Raw genomic sequence first — 19,917 nt, forward strand, 5'->3', positions numbered from 1 at the left:
AAGAAGAAGGCTTAATTCTTGCCATCAGGGAGCTTTCAGTCCAGCAAGAAGCATTAGGCAATTATCCAGTGACAAAGGTGGATGGCAGGAGAAGATAGGGACCATGAGACGAGTTAGTTAACTTGCTCAAGGTCTCAATATATAGGAAAAGCAGCATTTGAACCTGTGTCTGTTGGATTCCAAAGCTGACTTTTGCCACTACCCTGTCCAGCAGGCCGACAAATCAGTGATCAGCTGACTTCCTTGTGTAGAAGAGGTGATCCAAAACATGTCCAGATATATCAAACGGAGATTTCTGAAGCCTTTCAGGGTTCACCTCCCATTAAAGTAGAGATTTGTCATTCTCAATTGGAGGAAGGCTTTTATAGTTAGAAATTGGATTCCTAATCCCATGCGGCCTCACACGGATTAAAGAGTAGTTATTTACAATAGGATTTCAGAAAATAGAGAATTCTACCCAGACAGGCTCTCCAGATGGCTTCCTGGGGGAGGTGGGGTCTGGTGAGAGGAATGGGTAGGATTTGAACAATAGGTAATATGGGGAAATAGTGGTCTAGTCAAGTGGCACCATGTAATGGCAGACGTAAAACCTTGAAGGAGAGGCTTAGAGTGCAGTTCTCATTGAGAACTTGCCATACCTCCTGCGTGTTCACGTGTTTCTAGGGTCATGGTTATTAAGGAAGAAAACACAGAACGGGCCCTTGTATAGACTCTATTACCAAGGTGCTGTGTGATATTGAAAACAGGGTTAGATTAGGTGACCTGAAAAAATCCTTTTTAGCTCTTGTGAACCTTGAAAACATCATGTTAAGTGAAAGAAGCTAGTCACGAAAGATCACAGTGTTGTATGATTCCATTTATAGGCAATGTCCACAATCAGCAAATCTATACAGACAGAAAGTAAATTCATGGTTTCCTGGGGCTGGGAGGGAATGAGTGGACTGGAGGGAATAGGGAATAACTGCTAATGAGTAGGGCATTTCTTTCTGGGGTGGTGAAATGTTCTGAAAATAGAGGGTGATCTTTTCAACAAATGGTGCTGGGAAAACTGAATATTCACATGCAAAAAAATAAAGTTGTCTGGGTACGGTAGCTCATGCCTATAATTCCAGAACTTTGGGAGGCCAAGGTGGGTGGATCACTTGAGGTCAGGAGTTCCAGACCAGCCTGACCGACACGGTGAAACCCCATCTCTACTAAAAATACATGATTAGCCAGGGGTGGTGGTGCACACCTGTAATCCCAGCTACTTGGGAGGCTAAGGCAGCAGAATCACTTGATCCCGGGAGGTAGAGGTTGCAGTGAGCCGAGAACATGCCATTGCACTCCAGCCTAGGTGACAGGGAGAGACTCAATAACCAAAAAAAATTAGGTGGACATGGTGGTATGCACCTGTAGTGCCAGCTACTCAGAAGGCTGAGGTGAGAGGATTGCAGAGCCCAGGAGTTTAAGCCTGTGGTGAGCTATGATTGCACCACTGCACTCCAGCCTGGGCAACAGAGTGAGACCCTATCTAAAAAAATTAATTAATTCATTAAATCATACAAAAGAATGAAGCTGGAAGCTTATCTTATACCATTTACAAGATTATTGCAAAATATATCAAGAGGAAATTTTTTTGCAAGTTATATATCTGATAAGAGGTTAATATCCTGAATATGTGAAGAACTTGTACAACATAGCAACAACAAACAAACAAGCCAATTCAAAAATGGATAATAACTTGAATGGACACTTCTCCAAAGAAGATACACAAAAGCCAATAAGCACATGAAAAAGATAGTCAACATAATTAGTCATTAGGGAAATGCAAATCAAAACCACAGTGACATACCAATTCATACCTACTACACCTACTAGGATGGCTATAATTTAAAGCAAACAAACATAAACCAGGTGTTGGTGAGACCATAGAGAGATTGGAATGGCCGGGTGTGGTGGCTCATGTCTGTAATCCCAGCACTCTGGGAGGCTGAGGCAGGTGGATCATGAAGTCGGGATATCGAGACCATCCTGGCTTACACAGTGAAATCCCGTCTCTACCAAAAACACACACACACAAAAAAAAAAAGATTAGCCGGGCATGGTAGCAGGTGCCTGTAGTCCCAGCTACTCGGGAGACTGAGGCAGGAGAATGGCATGAACCCAGGAGGCGGAGCTTGCAGTGAGCCGAGATAGCGCCACTGCACTCCAGCCTGGGCAACAGAGCGAGACTCCATCTAAAAAAAAAAAATCCTTTCCAGCTCTGACAGTCTCTGATCCATCCACCCATCCATCCATCTATTTATTTATTTGATTCAACACATTTTTATTGAGTTCCTATCATGCTAAGTGTTAAAAATGGGGTGAGAAAGAAGACAAACATGATCCTTGCCCTTTCCTTGCTTCACATTGTGAGTTTTAAAAAGTAATCGTAGCCAAATGTATTGAGTGTTTATTATATCTTGGGCACCAGCACAAGCACTTTGCATACCTTGTCTCCTGCGGTCTTCACACGGTGTACTGAGCTGTGCTCTTCTTGAATAAGGACATTTGCTCAGGGTCACACAGCCAGGATTTGAACCTAGCCTGTCTTACCTCAAAGCCCATGCAGCTGAGATCTAGCCACCTGTAAATGGGGTCTTCCTTGGAGACCTGAGTGAGGACCGTCTGTCCGGCTGGCTGCTGTGGTAGCATTGAAGGGAGAATTAAACAGGAGGTGGCATGACCCCCTCTAGGCAGGGGATTGGAAAATAAGGTACAAGTCAATGGACGTTTGTATAGCCATTTATAGTAATCATTACAAAGCAGGTAAAACTATACTTTTAAAAATGGTTATATAATAGAATTTTGAATACGAAATTGGATTTATAATTGAATTTATAATTGAATTTCTACTATTATATTAAAAATAACGAATGTATTTACTCATTGAACAGGACTATGTACCGGACTCTGTTCTAAGTGGTTTGCATGTATTGTCATCCTATTTAATCTTTCTGACAGCTCCGTGACTTATAGGAAATACTACTAGTCTTATTTCACAAGCAAAGCAACTGAGGCACAGGGAGGTTCAGTAATGTGAGCAAGATTATACAGTCAGTCATTGGCAGAGCTGGGATTTCAGCTACTACTTGACTTGGAGCCCAGGCTACAAGTCCACTATAGAACTTGCCCTTCAATTATGTTAAATATGCAAAATAGGTGATCATGAAAATTGCTGTAGCCAGGTGGCAGAATTATGTTGACTTCCCTTCTCTTTCCCCCCAAATAATTTATTTTTTATTTTCCAAGAATACATCATAATAGTTATGATTCCTAGACCACCAAGGAAAGAAATCACATGTGACTATGACCTTTTTTTGTCTTCTTCTCTCTTCACCATTGTATTTTGCTGTATTTGATTTTGAATTCCCCTATGCACACACACAAACTGGACAGTGCCATTGGACACGCAGGCAGTGTACTGGGAGATAGTCATGGTGTGCTCGGAGGCATTGCCACAGCCTGAAGTTCCTCTCTTGGCTGCAGCTGCCCCCACTCTGCTGCAATCTTCTGGGGAGGGTGAGTCCCCTCCTCATCAACACTGAGGCTCTTTGAAAAAAACATTTTTCTAACTCGTAAGAGAGTCTGCTGTACCACGGTTAAGAGCAGCATATTAGCATCAGAAAAACATGGATTCGAATCTTGGCTCTGATGGTCTCGATACCTGGGCAAGTGCTTTAGGCCTCTGCTTTGACTTTGGACAATAGAAGTAACAGTATGCAGGGGTGTCCAAGGGGAGAATGCACTCAAGGGTTCTTAATTTCTGTTTCTGGTTAGGCCAGTAAAGACCTTTCCTCATCCCTCTTTTCCACTTATCACTAGAGACAGAAACTAAAACCCATGGCTTCGGGCGCTAAAAGCCTAAAACAAAACAGAACAACAACAAAATAAGGCGGGTTGGACAAGCTTGGCAGAGTTTTTTTGGGAATAGGATGCTGTTTGGATTGGACCAGAGTACCCGGCTCATTGTAGGGTATGGCATGTCAAGATTTATCTGACATCTTTTTTATTAATTTGTGAGGTTATACATTTCTCAAATATTAACCATTTGTATTTCTTCTTTGATGAATTGCCTGCTCATGCCGCTTCCTCATTTGGCAATTGGCAGTTTGATTTTACAGTATGTTTAAGTCAAGGACCAAGGGCATTTTGGAAGCATCTAAATGAAAAAAGAGATGCAGAGTGGGGGTCTTTTTCCCTGCAAGTCTAATGCCTTTTTTCCCTCCAAGGAGCATTTTTCATTGGTTAGTGCAGCCTCCTCTCTCCCTACAACTGGCTCGGCTTCTTCCCTCAGAAAATTACATCTGCTTTGTAGAGTCAATCTTTAGAATAGCTGATTTCCCTCCTGGATGGCTGCATCCACAGGTCTCACATGCATAATTTCTTTCTCTGCCTATTTAAGTTGCATTCTGTGGGAATGACTGTGTCTGTGACCAGTCTGCTCAGAGAGGCTCTATTTGAGTGTGTGAATACCTAACAAGCGTGCCCTTCTCAGCCCTGTGCAGTCATACAGCCTACCAAAGCGCTGACCTTTCTGAGTAAAGTGCAAAAGCCTAAGGGATTGCTTAGATAAAAGGCGCATTCTTCAGATAGCTGAACCTCTTTTCCCCTCTGGCCTAGCCCCCATCTTGCTGGACTTGGACAGTTCATCTTTTTTTCCATCATGGGGCAGAAGGGACCTGGGCCATAGAAGTTGAGCGTTTCTAAATTGCAAAAGTTGCCAAACCTCCCTCCAGTCCCGTGATTCTTGTCAGGAAAGTTCTTGTGGATAAACGTGTTTGGTTCAGGAGATAGTCTGTGTGGCTTGGTAGGAGCATGAAGCTGGCTGCTGGTCTTAAGACATACGTCTGAGTAAGGCATAGGGGTGGGGGATGCTGGTATCCCAGACATGGCAAAACCATGGGGAGAATTCCCCCTGAAAAAGCACAGACTCCTCTAGAGAAAGTGGCTGTGGCTTCTCATGAAGACCCTCCCTCAAGGTGAGGCCACCTTGTGCCTGGACAGCACCAGCATTGAAGCTCGTGTCCTGCTATTTGTGTGTCCTCTGAATCCCCCTGCATGTCCGGTTTGGGATGTGTGGTTTAGCAGAAAGAGTATTTGACTGGGAGACAGACTATATGGGTTTGAGTTGAGGCTTTGCCCTTTTTTTCTTTTTCTTTTTTTTTTTTTAGCTCTGTAACCTTGGGAACAGGTTGTTTCCTCATTTGGAAAATAGAGGATAACATTCTCTGTTCTGCTCACCTCCCTGCCTGACCATGAGTTCAAATGAGTGTCCTGGGTAAAGTTATCAAGACAGAAGAATTTCTTCTCCCCTTAGAGACACAGACAGTGGGCACAGTGCCTGTCCCAGCACCTCATGCTGAGCCCAAGAACTGAGCCTGTGTTAGTCCATTTTGCATCATTATAAAGAAATACCTGAGACTTGGGTAATTTACAAAGAAAATAGGTTTATTTTGGCTCACAGTTCTTCAGGCTGTGCAAGATGCATGGTGCTGGCATCTGCTTCTGGTGAAGCCTCAGGAAGCTTCCAATCATGGTGGAAAGCAAACAGGGAAAAGACATGTCACGTAGTGAGACAGGGAGCAAGAGAGAGAGGAGGCCATGCCTGGCTCATTTAACCAGCTCAACCAGCTCACATGTGAACTAAGAGAGTGAGAACTCATTGTCATGGGGAGGACACCAAACCATTCATGAAGGATCCACCTGTGGATCACCTGAGGTCAGGAGTTCGAGACCACACTGGCCAACCTGACAAAACCATTTCTATTAAAAATGCAAAAATTAGCCAGGCATGCCTGTAGTCCCTGCTACTCAAGAGGCTGAGGCAGGAGAATCACTTGAACCTGAGAGGTGGAGGTTGCAGTGAGCTGAGACCACGCCACTGCACTCCAGCCTGGGGCGACTCCTTCTCAAATAAATAAATTAATTAATTAATTAAAAGGATCCAGCTTCATGGCCTCACGATCCAGACACCTTCTACTAGGCCCACTTCGAACATTGGAGGTCACATTTCAACATGAGATTTTGGAGGGGACAAAACATGCAAACCTTTCCCCGGAAGGAGGAGGTCTGGGTAAGTCAAGGGAATGTGATGAGGGAGTGTGGATGTGTGGATGGGTGCATCTTTTGTGTGCATGTGTGTGTGTGTATCTTCTGTCCTGGCATCAGAGCCAAGCTGATTGGTGGCACTGTTGCAGGGACTACTACAGGTAGAACTAATTTGAAAATCCAAAATCTAAAATGCCTCAAAATCCTGAAATTTTTTGAGCACTGACGTGACACCATAGGTGGGAAATTCCACACTTGACCTCTTGTGACAGGTCACAGTCAAAGTGCAGTCAAAACTTTGTTGCATGCACAAGATTATTTCAAATATTATGTTTAAAATTACCTTGAGGCAGTGTGATATGGAATATATGAAACATGGATAAATTTCCTTTTTAGATTTGGGTCCCATTCCCAAGATATCTCATTGTGTATATGCAAATATTCCAAAATCCAGAACAATTCGAAATCCATAAAACCTCTGGTCTCAAGCATTTCGGATAAAAGATACTCAACCCATACCTTCCCTCATTCTGTAGTCTTTTAAAATCCCATAAGAGGCCTGGAGCCTGTGGGAATAGCAGAGTGCTCCCTTGACATGTAAGAAGGTGGCTGGAGAGGTCGCCTATGTTCAGAGCTGCAGGGATTGTAGATACGTTCAGTTCACAAACTTTATGGAGCAGTTAGCCTGTGATGCTGGCCAGGAGACAGATACAGAAGCAGCAATTAGAATATGATGCCACACGCTGCAGTAGCAAGCAGACAGGGACAGTCGCAGCTGGAAGGATGGTCACTGCACTTGGGGATGTCTGAGTGGAGGAACTGGACAGGCAGAGGAAGTGAACAGCATTCCAGGTGGAATGTGGGGTCTTGCAGGCAAGGCATGGCTCTGGAGGAAAACCTCTCACCTATCTGTCCTGGATAAGGAAGAATTTATCCTGGGAGAGGGAAAGAAAGTGCTTGTCTTGCTCACATAGATAGACCAGAGAGGAAGCGCGGGTGGCTGGAAAGGCGTCGGACCTGGTAACATGGAGGGCTTTTCTTCCGTCTGCATCTTAGAGAAATGCTGTGTGCCTCCAGCTGTTCTCTAGCCAGTTTAGAAAGGATAGTCAATGATCATTTGAAGTGTATCAGAGAAGCAGTTTGCTCTGGAGTGTATTTTTTCTATACCCTTAGAGTTCAAGGTATACTTTGGATTCTTTTTTATTCTGATGATTGGTCTGTGTACTCAGTTAACTGGAAAAATACTTTTACCAGTTGAGAAAAGTGATGTTGGTATTTCATAGACTTGCCTACCACCACGTCATCCTGTGTACTTTGCAAAGTCTCCTAACCTCCATCTTGAGCAAGAGTCTCTAGAATCTTCCAAGAAAAGTAAGGAACTTGATCCAGGGCAATGGGAAGAACACAGAACTTTACCCCAGGACACTCTGCTCTTGGATGACCCAAGAGAAACCACTTAGACTGTCTCTCATTTTCTTCACCTTTACAATGGGGAGATTCATCCCTGGTCTGGCTGCTTCAAGCATTGATGCAAGGATAAATGGGACACAGGATGGAAAGTGCTTAGCAAGTGTACCAGGCTCGATGCAGGCAGCGTTTCGGGGTGACACTCCTTGCCAGCATCAATTTCAGCATGGGTTAGACAGGAACTTGCTCTGGTCTTGGAAGGCACTTCCAGACAGTCAGTGTCAGTGAAGGTCAGGGCTGCATCTGATGTGTCTTACTGTGAGGCTTCATTTCCCAGCACAGCCTCACTTGGTTAGAGCACCAGGAGGTGAAGGAACAAGGTCCCTCTAATCCTTTTACTGAGTCTGCATAAAGGAACCCAGACGCTTTCCTGGCCCGTCCTGGACCATCCCCGCTCCTTCAGGTCCGGGAGCAGCACAGGGTTTGGAGAGTGTGGAGTCTGGTGCCTGCACCTCACACCTGTCTCTGCTCCTAAGAACTGCAGCAGCTTTGGGCTGTAGGAAGACCCTTCACTGTGCTTGCCCGGGACACTCTGAAACCTTGCTCCTCTGGCAGCTGCCTGCTCCCTGGCTCCTGCACCCCGCCTCTCGGAGTCTCTGGTCTGCGCTGCAATTAGAAACCCTGCCTGGAGCTGGATCCACTGAACAGTAATTTGGTCATCACAGCAGGTACTTCCTTGCTTTTTCATTCCTGCCAGAATTGGGTGTATTTTGGTGCTCTAGGGCAGCATATTGGTAGAGCAGCAGGAATAAGGAGCTGCCAGTCCAGCCCCAGGAATTTACTGGTCATTGTTTCTGTCTCGGCTCTGCCCCGACAGATTTCCGTTTGTTTAATGATCAGAGGCTTCGTGTGGTCCTGGGGCCGCAGGAGGGGGTAGGGAAGGATGTTTCTAAAGCGGAGCCAGGAAGAAAGTGATGCACTACTGAAGGTTTCAACTCTAAGGAGGCTACGTCCTCATTAGGAACAAATTCATTAATGAGCCACATCAGCTGCAGGGAGGAAGAAGCTCATAATTAATTATAGCTGCTCAGATGAGCTGCCAGATTCGGAGGAGTCAAGAAGGAAGATTGTGTGTTGTTTGGATGTCTTTAGATGTGTTCCTCGGAAGCGATGGCAGCTCTGGGAACTAACTTTCTAGTTGAAGGATTTGAGCGTTCTTCCTCTTTCTGCAAGATCCAGTCTTAGTTTATTGAGCAGTGAATTCCTTTCTGACCCCACTCACCTATTCCCGGGAGCAAAAAGGAAGTCAGTATTTGCTTTTCCAGCAAGGTCAGGGATCACCTGACCAAGTCCTTTAACAGCTGCGAAACAGACACTGCTGTACTGAAGGCACGAGCTATCAGCTCCGTCCCTGCAGCCCAAACCTGGCTTTCTGGGAAGGAGACGAGTCCTCCCTGCTGTGGGCTATGCAGCAGGAGGATGCAAGGGAACGTAATGTGGGCATAGCGTTCCTCCCGACTGTTTTCTCTTCGTGAAGCTCCAGATTCAGCTGCTGCAATGCAGGCGAAAATGACAGACACTTGCAAAAAACGTGGGAATGGAGTTAATGAGGTTGTGTTAATGTGTCATTTATTGAGCAGGAGTTATCTCTGTTTCCCGGGTCGGCAGGAGGTGAGCCCGCTGGAGAACTCAGTTGGCAGAATCTTTCTCAGTGCTTCTCACCTCCTCTGGTGTCCCGGCTTCGGCCCTCTCAATGTTTAGAAGCAGCAGTCAGATGCCTCCTGCTTCTTGGCACAGGGAATATTTACACTTGAAAGGCTGGGGTCCTGGGATGGGAAAACAGGAAGCTCTCATCATCTTGGCATGATCAGTCCGAGGTACAGGTGATTTTTTTTTTCTTCTCTTTTGGAAAGAGTGCTTTGTCTTTGCAAGGGATCATGCAGGGATTGGCAGGGTTGTTGTTTGGTGAACTACCTTGCTAAATACTTGACTTTGTAAGGTTGAATTCTCCAAGAATTCTCGTGGCAATGCGGCTGAGACTTGAGCCAAGCTGTCTTTTCAAGGAAATCCAAGGTGCTATTTATTTTGGCATGCAGCCTGCTCTGGGATGAAATACCACATTTTTATTATTGCAGAATAAAAAGAGGTTTGAAGAGAACAAAAGTACAGAACCAGGTTTGTTTCAAGACTAAGTAAGGGAAGATCTCTTTATATTTGGATTTGAGGTTAGAAATGAGCTTGAAAATGGTATCATAAAAGGAGTAAGTGTGGAGAGGAGAGGGTGCAGATAAATGCTGCAGGAGTTGGGCTTACCTGGGGAAACCCATGCTCCTGGGCACTGAGGGTGGACCCAGCTGGAATGGTTTCCAGTCTGGCCTGGTAGCTGCACGTGGACTATCATCACTGTCTGCCAAGTGACCACTTCTTTGCTGGATTTTTGAATGGTCAGCCTTGGTCCTCACCTCCTTACCACCCCATAGGCTTGGAAAGGCACTGTGGAATGATGGAGTCACACAAGCTATCCTGCTCCTAGTTAACTGAGGAACTTTGGATTGGCCACATGGACTCTTTGTGCCTTAGTTTCCTCACTTGTAACTTGGACATGTTCCTGTTTCCTAGGATTGCTCGTATGAGGACGAAATATGAAATTATACCCAGTAGCTGATTCCCAGTGTAAGTGCTTAGCTCTTGTTAGTTTCTTTCCATGGGTTCTCTTTGAAGACAGACAATTTTGTTCCTTTTATTTTGTTCATCTAAGAACCATGGACTGAGTGTCTGCCATGAGTTAGACATGAAGAGTTGGGGGTGACATGGGAACAAGACTTGCAATAATTCTGACCTTCACAAGCTTACAGATTAGTAGGGTAGAAGAGCTAGAGAGAAAGCAAGCTAGGTATGCCCAAAACATCTAGAATATGATGAGCTATGGAGAGAGGTTGGGCCCTAACTCTGGATCCTCGACCCTGGCATAGGACAAAAACAAATGAAAAGTAACATAATAACACCAGGTATTTAAAGGTTCTGAACAGTGGGGATACAACTTAACAGAATGGGTAAGAAACGGCTTTATGGTCGGGTGCAGTGGCTCACCCCTGTAATCCCAGCACTTTGGGAGGCCAAGGTGGGCGGATCACCTGAAGTCAGGAGTTCAAGGCCAGCCTGGTCAACATAGTGAAACCCCATCTCTACTAAAAATACAAAAATTAGCTGGGCATGGTAGTGTGCGACTGTAATCCCAGCTACTTGGGAGGCTGAGGCAGGAGAATGGCTTGAACCCAGGAGGCGGAGGTTGCAGTGAGCTGAGATCAAAAGAAAATGGCTTTATGTCAAAGCTTTAAATGCTCCAGAGAGTTGCAAAATTCCATTTTAAAGGGGAACTGTGTCCCATAAAGCTATTTTCATTTCTGTTTTATTGCAAACAAGGTAGCGTGCATATGTTGATGTGGCAGTTATTTTTACCTAACCTAACCACATTGAGCATCTGCCCACTGGAAGGAAACTCCCTTAGCTAAGCTCCACGATGTCTGTTGTCAGGACCATGGAGGAAAGTGGGGAAGGCTGGGGGTGGGAGTCGGGGCTGGAAGTGGTGACTTGTGCACATGACAGATCCCTCCTTCCTTCCTGTATTATGAGCCCTTTAGAGTAAAAAGTTGCCGAGACCCCTCCTTTGAGTGTTGGGTGTCAGCTCCACTTAATTTCTGTAGCCTTGAAATGATTAATTTTAGTGAAATCCAAGTCTAAGAGAAATCTTCGAGGTCTCTACAGAGTTCTTTTTAATGAAATTTGACCTAATGTGTGCTGAATAATTCCTTAAAGTCATATGATCTGATACACGACGGGCTGAATTCCTAATTCTAACCAAAGGCTAGGCATGTGATTGAAAAGTCCCTGGGCTGATGATGAGAGTTTGTGTAGCCAAAAGTCCAGCTGTACCCAGGTGGCCCCCTCCTCTGCAGTAGGAGCTTCTCCAGCCTTGGAGAAGCCGAGCTCTCCTTTGGCCCAGGAGGCTTTACAAGAGAGCAGTTCTCCTCTAAGCCCAGAGGCTTTTTGTGTTTACTGTGGGAGAGGCAGAGAAGCACCAGTCAGAAGCATTTCCCCTCACAAGGGGAACTAAAAATCAGTCATAGTGTCAGGCAACCGGGCTGACTTACAGGGTGGACAAAGGTTTACAAATCACTTTTGTTCCCAACCCAGGCTTGGAGTCGGCTAGACTTGAGGGCAAATCCTGCTGCAACACTTGCTTGTTATGTGACATGGATCAGCCCTGTCAACTCTCTCAGCCTCAGTCTCCCTCGCTTAAAAATGGGAATAATAATAATCCTCTTTGGGTGATGCTGTAAAGATTGCATGAGATAATTCATGAATGTCAAATACTCCCAGCTCTGCCTGTTGCTTAGTAATGTTACAGGGGTGGGAGGGAGACGGGGAGCAGGAGCAGGAGAGGGCTGCAATGGTGGAGATGAAGGGTCAAGCTTAGTGTTTGCCCCCTCACTCTTTTCTTCTGCAGGCTTCACCTACCACTGCCTCCTGCATGCCAGCATTGTCTGCTGCAGACTGCAGAGCTGGGGTGGTGAGAGAGGCAGCGGTGTTCTCTGCCTGGGAGCCTTCTCTTTATAACAAGGGCAAGCCTGCCTCACCCCAGGTTAGAACCTTCCACACCTCTCCACCGTCTGCCTCCTTGGCAGCCACTCTCAGCCTCTGCAAGACCACCTACACTCTCAGCTCCCCTGTACCTAACTTCTCTAGCTCTTTGTTTTCAACAAACCAGGATGTGCTGGTGCACTGCCTGCTGCCTCAGAGGTAAGCAAGGTACTCAGTGTGCCAATCCTTCTGCAAGGATTGTCTCTGCTTCTAGAAAACATGCCTGCCCTTTGGGGCTCCATCCACCTGGATAGGGCAAGGCCCCTCTGGCAGCTGCTTGGCAAATGGGCTGGAGGAGATGAGGCAGAAGCAGCACTCGCAGGAAGAAGTGATGCTAAACTTTCTGGTGGCAAACTTTGGCATTTCTCTCTTATTTGACAGGCCTCGTCTTTTCCAGCCCTCTTCTCCAGCTACTTGTTTGTCCCCTTTTTTCCATCCTTGGTTTCTGGGTGCCACCCATCATCCTTTTCTTTCACTTTCAGTTTCTCCCAATCCTTCCCTCATCACTGGTTCACTTTCCCGGTCTGGAGTTCATTGTCAAGCACATTGGAATTCCTAAAACAACCCTGCTTCCACTGCTGCAGTGTCACAGATAATTCATTATTCTGATGTATGTGGAGTTACAATCATAAAAAGCCAATTTCCTGGGTGATTTATTGTAATGGGGACAGGAGCTAGGATGTTTACCATTTGAAGAAAGAGTCCTGGAAATGGATTAAAACTTTGGGGAGAATTTATGGTCAAACCTCAAGGCATACTAATTCAGAGCCAGGGCAATATTCTGCTTGAATAGTTACCCATGTCTTTGGGCCACCCAGGTTGAACTTCCCCTTGTTCTGCCCATAGTTAGAAATCACCTCTAAGTAGCAGCTCCCTATCGGTACTTGCAATTATGTCATCTCTGTCTTCTGTTTGATTGACATGTCACACATCATTTATAGGTACTCTGATTCCAGCTTTTTCACAAAGTAGATTATAAGTCTCTTCCTAGGATGGGGATAGGTAGATTTCAACTCTTGAGATTATGGAAAGAGCCCTGTGCTGGTATCAGAAGCCTGGGTCTGATACTAGCACCTTCACGAATATTCTGAGACACCTTAGAGCAATTAACTCCTCAGCCTCAGTTTCCTCATCTGCCAAGCTAGACGGCTGGACCAAATACTTCCACTTCTTTTCATGTCAACTATTGCTAATATTCCATGAAGAAACGCCCAGAAATGGACTCTAGAAATGTGTACAGGTTTTTAATCTTCCTCCTTGGAGGGCTGTGAGCTGATGGGCACCCTGGGAGAAAGGCAGGGATGGGTGTTACTTTCTTTAGTGCTGTGTTTCCCCAATACTTATTCAAACTCTAATGATACTCACCACTTCTGTATCCTCCTTTCTTTCAGAACTCTCCAACAAGCTTTACAGACTCATTGGATGAAGAGTGCCTGAGACACTGAGGGTCAGTGCTCCAAAGATGGAGAAGACAGATGGTAGGCAAGCTGCTTTGTAGGGCCTGGTTTAAGAGAAGCACTTGGGCTGGGAAAGAATTGTTGCCACAAATCCTGGAAATAGCCTAAGAAAGGCCTGCAGGAGATATCCCCCAAACAGGCAGTGCTGGTAGGCTCAAGCATGTATTTCAGATTTTGTGTATCTCCAGCCCTAGCCTAGGAAAGAGGCACAATATGGTGAAAGAGCCTCCATTCATACCTAAGTGATTCTACAAGTCATTTAATGTCTTTCATCCTCAATCCTCACATGTATCAGTTAGCTTTGCTGTGTAACAAACAGCCCAACAATTTAGTCACTTAAAGACATTAATTATTTCTCAAAAGATTCTGTGTGTTAGCAGGGCCATTATTCTGGCCTGGGCTGGCATGGATGATCTTTTCTGGGTTCATTCACATGTCCATGGGCTTCTGGGTCACTTGGCTGGGAGCTGGATGGCTTAGAATGGCCACACTCACATATCTGGGGTATCAGTAATGACTTGGCCATGTGTCTCTCGTCATCCAGGAGGTTGGCTAGGGCTTGTTCACATGGTGACAGAAGAGTTCAAGCACAACACAAGAACAGACTGACTCCAACGTGTGCAGACAATGTTCCAATCTCTGCATATGTCATATTGCTGTTGACCCACTGGCCGACACAAGTCATAAGGCCACCATCTAGTGTCAGTGTGGTAGAGGAGTACCCCAAGGGTCAGATATTATTGTGGCTCTCTTTGCAAACAGTTGACCACACCTTGTCTATAAACAGGTATTAATACTATTTCATAGGGTTGGTAAAGAACTAAATTACGTAATGCATGGAAAGTTGTTGAGTAACAACTACCTAGCATAATGAATGTCTGCATGTTCCCCTCTTCCTGTCCCCAGGAAACTTGCGGAAGGCCACAGTCTAGACCCCAATCTCCTGACTTCTAATGAAATGTTTTTTTCTAGATCACCGTATATCAGGAAAAAGAGAGCCTCTAATTCCCCTTGAATCACATGGCCCTTCACGGCGCAGGACTTAGGGACCTGACATTAGTTCCCGCCCTGCCTCTTCTTCCAAATATAGTTCCCATTTATTTCAATAGTTGCCTTTCTCCCCAGAGAGGTGCCTTTTCAGTGCATCCCTGGCAGTGGTCCCACAGAACACCCACTCATTCCCTCAAAGCTCCGGGGGCCTGTTAGCCCAGCTGCCTCTCAGTCCCTTCTCAGCACACTGGGGAGATCTGCCGTCCATGTGATTGCACATATGAGCTCAAGAAAGGCTCCCTCCTTTCAGCCATGGGCCTCCCAGAACAGGGACAAACCTTCCCAGAGGGGAAGGCTTCCCTCCCTGTCTTGGCCTTTGGAAGAGTTTCGTTTTACTCCCCTTCTTTCTGGCTTTATTTTCAGCCACTTTCTCTCTAGTTTCTGTTTTTCCCATTTACTTCAGAGACTGAATATAGGCTTTTGAACTTCTCTTCCACACTTTAAATGCCTCTGGTTGGTTCGCTCACCTGCTTTACTTCACTTGTCCCTTCAGATAATTACTGTGGTTCTCCCTCCTTACCTTGTCCCCTTGAAGTCCCCTTTTCTCTTGTCTGTGTGTAACTCTGAAGCTGACTGTGTTTGTAGGTCCTGTACAAGGATCTAGTGATCTGTTGTTCTCTTAAGCAAGACTCCGTAGGGAATACCAGGTAGCTCTGAGCCTCCTCTATCTTTCTTTTTTCTTCTCCCCAGACTCACTTTCCCACTTTCTCCAGAATTATTTTCTTGGACTCTCATTCCCTCTTGAGCTGTAGGGAGACAGCACATGCTCAGTGAATCTTCGCCTGCCTCATTCAGAACCAGCCCATCCTTGCTGTTAGGGTCCTTCATTGAGCGCCTACTCTGGGCTGTGTTCTCTAGTGCATTCGTGCTAATAATGACAACAGCTCTGTAAGTTAGGCGTTATTATCGCCACTTTACAAATGGAGACATCGAGGCAGAGGGAAATGAAATAATTGCCCCAGAATCACACAAGTGGGAGATGACAGCCAGGATTCAAATCCAGCCAGGTTGGCCATGTGTTGGTTTATTTGATCTGAATTTCATTTTGAACAGAGTCAGGTCCTCCTAACTGATTCTCACCCTGGCCCAGTGCCTGGAATTCTGAGCTCCCACATACCTGTCACCAGGTAAAATGAATAGGAGCAGAGCCGCATGTGAGGGTAGTCTCTCAGCATATCAGCTCAAACTCCCTCATCAAAGCCCAGCATTCCTCTTGTGCTGGGAGAAAGAGAAGGAATGCAGAGTGGCAGGTGGCAGGCAAGGCAGCATGATGGATCACCATGTGTGTGTGTATGTGTCTGTGTGTGTGTGTGTGCATGTGTGTGTGTGTATGTGTGTGTGCTAGCTTAGGAAAGCACCTATTAAACCTGCTATTAAACCTGTCATCCTTGGTAGCTGCTCAGCCTCACTTGCCCTCGTCTCCCTTGTGGAAGATTCTGCCTTTGAATCTGCTGTTTCTTATTTTATGCTCTGATTGTATTTGTGCTCTGGACCTGTGCCCAGAGGCCGTTGGGCAAATCGGTGCATTTCTAGTGAATTGAGGCAATAAACAGATAAATAATGCAGCCTCTCCTTTAGGAGAGCTCTTTGCCTTCTAGGTCATAAATCTGCTCTCTACTTAACTTTAGATAAATATCTCTTCTCTGTTTGGCCTGTCCTTATAATCTGGGGGGCAGTTGAGCAGACCAGTAGGTCTAAGAGTACAGCCAGTGCAACTTGGAAAACTAATGGAGAGCAATACAAGATATTGTTCTCATTTACTAAAATTGCCAGTGTGTTTCTTTGTGAGGGGATGGGAAGGAAGCAAGCTGGTTAAAAAGAATCGTGTGGGTCAGCCGGGCGTGGTGGCTCATGCCTGTAATCCCAGCATTTTGGGAGGCCGAGGCAGGCGGATCACCTGAGGTCAGGAGTTCAAGACCAGCCTGGCCAAAATGGTGAAACCTCCTTTCTACTAAAAATACAAAAAAAAAAAAAGCCAGGCGTGGTGGCACGCACCTGTAATCCCAGCTACTCAGGAGGCTGAGGCAGGAGTATCACTTGAACCTGGGAGGTGGAGGTTGCAATGAGCCAAGACTGCACCACAGCACTCCAGCCTGGGCAACAAGAGTGAAATTCCATCTAAAAAAAAAAAAAAAAAAGAAAAGAAAAGAAAGAAAGAAAGAAAATGTGCTCCAGGAAATGCCACCATTTGCAACTTTATTAAACCTGTCGCTTTCCCTCCATTACCTTGAGCTCCTCTCACCTTAACCATGTCAGCAGCCTCCCAGCTGATCTTGGGGCCTCTGGTTTGCCTTTCTGTTAATCCTTGGCAAGATGCTCTTTTTGAAATCACATTCAACCAAGTCACTCCCTTGTTTAAAACCCTTCAGTGACTCCCATGACCTAGAGCATAAAGTCAAAGCTTGTTCGAGTGCGTACAAGTTGCTCCATGATCTGGCTGTTGCTGTCCTTTCCAATTTTATCTTTCTCTACCATGTTTTAAGTACTGGCCATATCAGCTGCATTTATAGAACTTTGAAATGCTGTGTGATTTCACCCTCCATCCCTTTGCACATTCTCTGTGGAGATCTAGATTTTCTGTCTTGTCTATCTATTGCTGCATAACAAGCCATCCCAAAACTTGGTGGCTTAATACAATAATTTAGCATTAATACAGGCTCAGTTCAGTGATTCTCACTTGAGATCCCTCCTGTAGTTAAAGTCAGATGAAGGCTGAAGACTTTTTTACTCATGCACGGCATCTGGGCTAGGATGACTGGAACTGCTTGGGGCTGGCTGGGTATTTCCTTCCCTCTCTCCGCTTGACCTTTCTGTAGGGCTGTTTGGGCTTCCTCACAACATGGCAGTCTCAGGAAGGGTGGACTTCTTACATGGCAGCTGGCTTCCCCATGAGTGTGCATTGTAAGAGAGCCAGGTGGAAGCTATGGGGCTTCTTATGACCTAGCCTTCAAGATCTCTGAGCATCTGCCATATTCTTTTGTTTAAAGTAGTCACAGGCCAGCCCAGATTCAAAGGCCTGGAATTGTAGACTCCACCTTTAAATATAAAATTAGCTTGCTTGTCCAAAGGGGGTAGGAATTGGTGGTGGTCATCTGGTCATCTTGAAGATAAATTGCTACAATGTCTTTTACTCTTTTGTTCTCCTGGCAAGTCCCTATTTGTTCATTTATCACCCAGTCTTATGTCACTTTTGTGTAAACTCATCCCTCTCCTACCTAGGAAAAATTGTTTTCCAAGTCCAAAAAAAATAATTCTGCAGAAACTAGAAAAATAAGTTAGGGAAGAAGCCTGTACCATAAGTATGCATCTGTTACTCTCCCTATCTCACTGCGTTGTATGTGTTCGTGTCTCTCCTGCCTCACCATAAATCCTTTGAAGGCAGAGGCTGAACCTGATTCATCTTGGTGTCCTTAGGGTCTAGCTTAGCACATAGGTGCTCAATAAATGGGTGGTTGAGGTAAGTGAATTGAATCACAGCTATTTTGTAATTTTAACCTAGGGCCTACTACCCTTAAAACCAAGCAATCAATCAGTCACAACATGTTTGTGGAGACCAGCAGTGAGTCATATAAGTCACTTTCCATTATGGGGCTTCCATTGTCTATATTTTGGGATTCCACAAAGATAAACTGAATGTTTATCATGTGTGAGGCATTGTCCCAAGTACTTTATGATTAATTAACTAGTCCTCACAATAATCTTTTTTTTTTTTTTTTGAGATGGAGTTTTGCTATTGTTGCCCAGGCTAGAGTACAATGGTGCGATCTAGGCTCACTGCAACCTTCGCCTCCTGGGTTCAAGCGATTCTCCCGCCTCAGCCTCCTGAGTAGCTGGGATTACAGGTGCCTGCCACCATGCCCGGCTAACTTTTTGTATTTTTAGTAGAGATGGGGTTTCACCATGTTGGCCAGGCTGGTCTCGAACTCCTGACCTCAAGTGATCCACCCGCCTCGGCCTCCCAAAGAGCTGGGATTACAGGCGTGAGCCACCACACCCGACTGACCTAACAATAATCTTATTTTACCTGTTATTATTCCCACTTTACAGATGATGAGACATAGGAAGGCTAAGTAACTTCCCCAAGGTCACACAGCAGAGATCTAGACCAGGCTCCAGAATCTGTATTCTGAACCTCTGTACTCTCCATTAATGTGCTCTCCTGAGCTCAATATTTTCAAAGCCTGTTTAGCAGAATGTCACAGAGGTAATTAGGGGTGTCACATGAGGAATATTGAAGAAACAAAGACTATTTAACCTGAAGAAGAGGTTACTTGGCAACAGGCCCCTATGGATGCAGATAGTCGAAGGACTGGCTTGTTTCCAGTGTCCTCTGTTGGAGTCAACAGGTGGATGCTGCAAGGAGATCCTGGAACCTTGGTGTAATGGAGAACGTCCTCATCATGATGGCCCCCCAGGGTATGGGTTGCCCTGGAAAGTCAAGTCCCATTCTTCTTGGAGGATGGATACCAATGTCCCTTTTGACATTAATTGGCCCTTTTACCACCTTTTATCCAGTGTGTGAAAAATGCGATTTCTTTCTTTCTCTCTTCCTTCCTTCCTTTCCTTCCCTCCCTTCCTTTCCTTTCCCTTCCGCTTCCCCTTCCCCTTCCCCTTCTGCTTCCTTCCTTCCTTCCTTCCTCCCTCCCTCCCTCTCTCTCTCTTTCTTTCTTTCTTCATTGAGTTCCTGGCCAAAGGAGGTATTTCCTTACTTGGCATGGGTTTATGAAAGTGAATTTCGTGTTTGTTAAGCACTAGGCAGTTTTCAGATGCAAAAAGCGTAGGCCGTGGATGATTACTTGTTCCAGCTCTCTCTGATCTGTGCATACCTGAGGCACAGGCATCTGCACAAGCTTAAATAATGTAAACGGCGTAACTCATTGATACGTCCGGCTTTAGCAAGATTTACTTCTACCAATTTGAGTCATGCAAGTTAGGGTTGTTTTTGCAGATTTCTTTTTTACTGCTGAGCCACTTGTGTATCTTATCCTTTAAAACCTTCCATATCTGTAATTGCCAATTAGTACCCTGATTTGGCAAATTCCTGGCCGCTTCATTTCAGCAACTATATGATTCAAACCCAGAAAAGCAGTACGAGACCATTTTGTTTTGCCGGTCTGCAGGCAGATTCCCCAGTAGAAACCTAGATGACATACTGCAAATTGGAAACCATTCCCTCTCCCTGTTTCCTTGCAGACATTGGCTAAGTACACATTGATTTAATAAGATGATTTCCCAATACAGCTAAAAAGACTGAGCATCTCAGCATAATTTAGAGGCTAGAACATTTAGG

At 45.4% G+C, this 19,917-nt stretch overlaps 1 protein-coding gene across 2 annotated transcripts in view; it reads left to right on the forward strand.

Moving 5' to 3' along the window:
- Positions 1-19,917, forward strand: part of KANK4 (KN motif and ankyrin repeat domains 4) — an 86,560-nt gene that overhangs the window by 26,432 nt on the left and 40,211 nt on the right. For both annotated transcript variants that reach the window (XM_002810750.4, XM_054533719.1), the window contains exon 2: positions 13,512-13,598. In XM_002810750.4, coding sequence (XP_002810796.3) covers positions 13,583-13,598 — 16 coding nt within the window. In that variant the 5' untranslated portion in view covers positions 13,512-13,582. The remainder of the gene's footprint in view (positions 1-13,511; positions 13,599-19,917) is intronic.

Source organism: Pongo abelii, chromosome 1 (genome assembly GCF_028885655.2).
Source record: "Pongo abelii isolate AG06213 chromosome 1, NHGRI_mPonAbe1-v2.0_pri, whole genome shotgun sequence".
Taxonomy (NCBI): Eukaryota; Metazoa; Chordata; class Mammalia; order Primates; family Hominidae; genus Pongo; species Pongo abelii.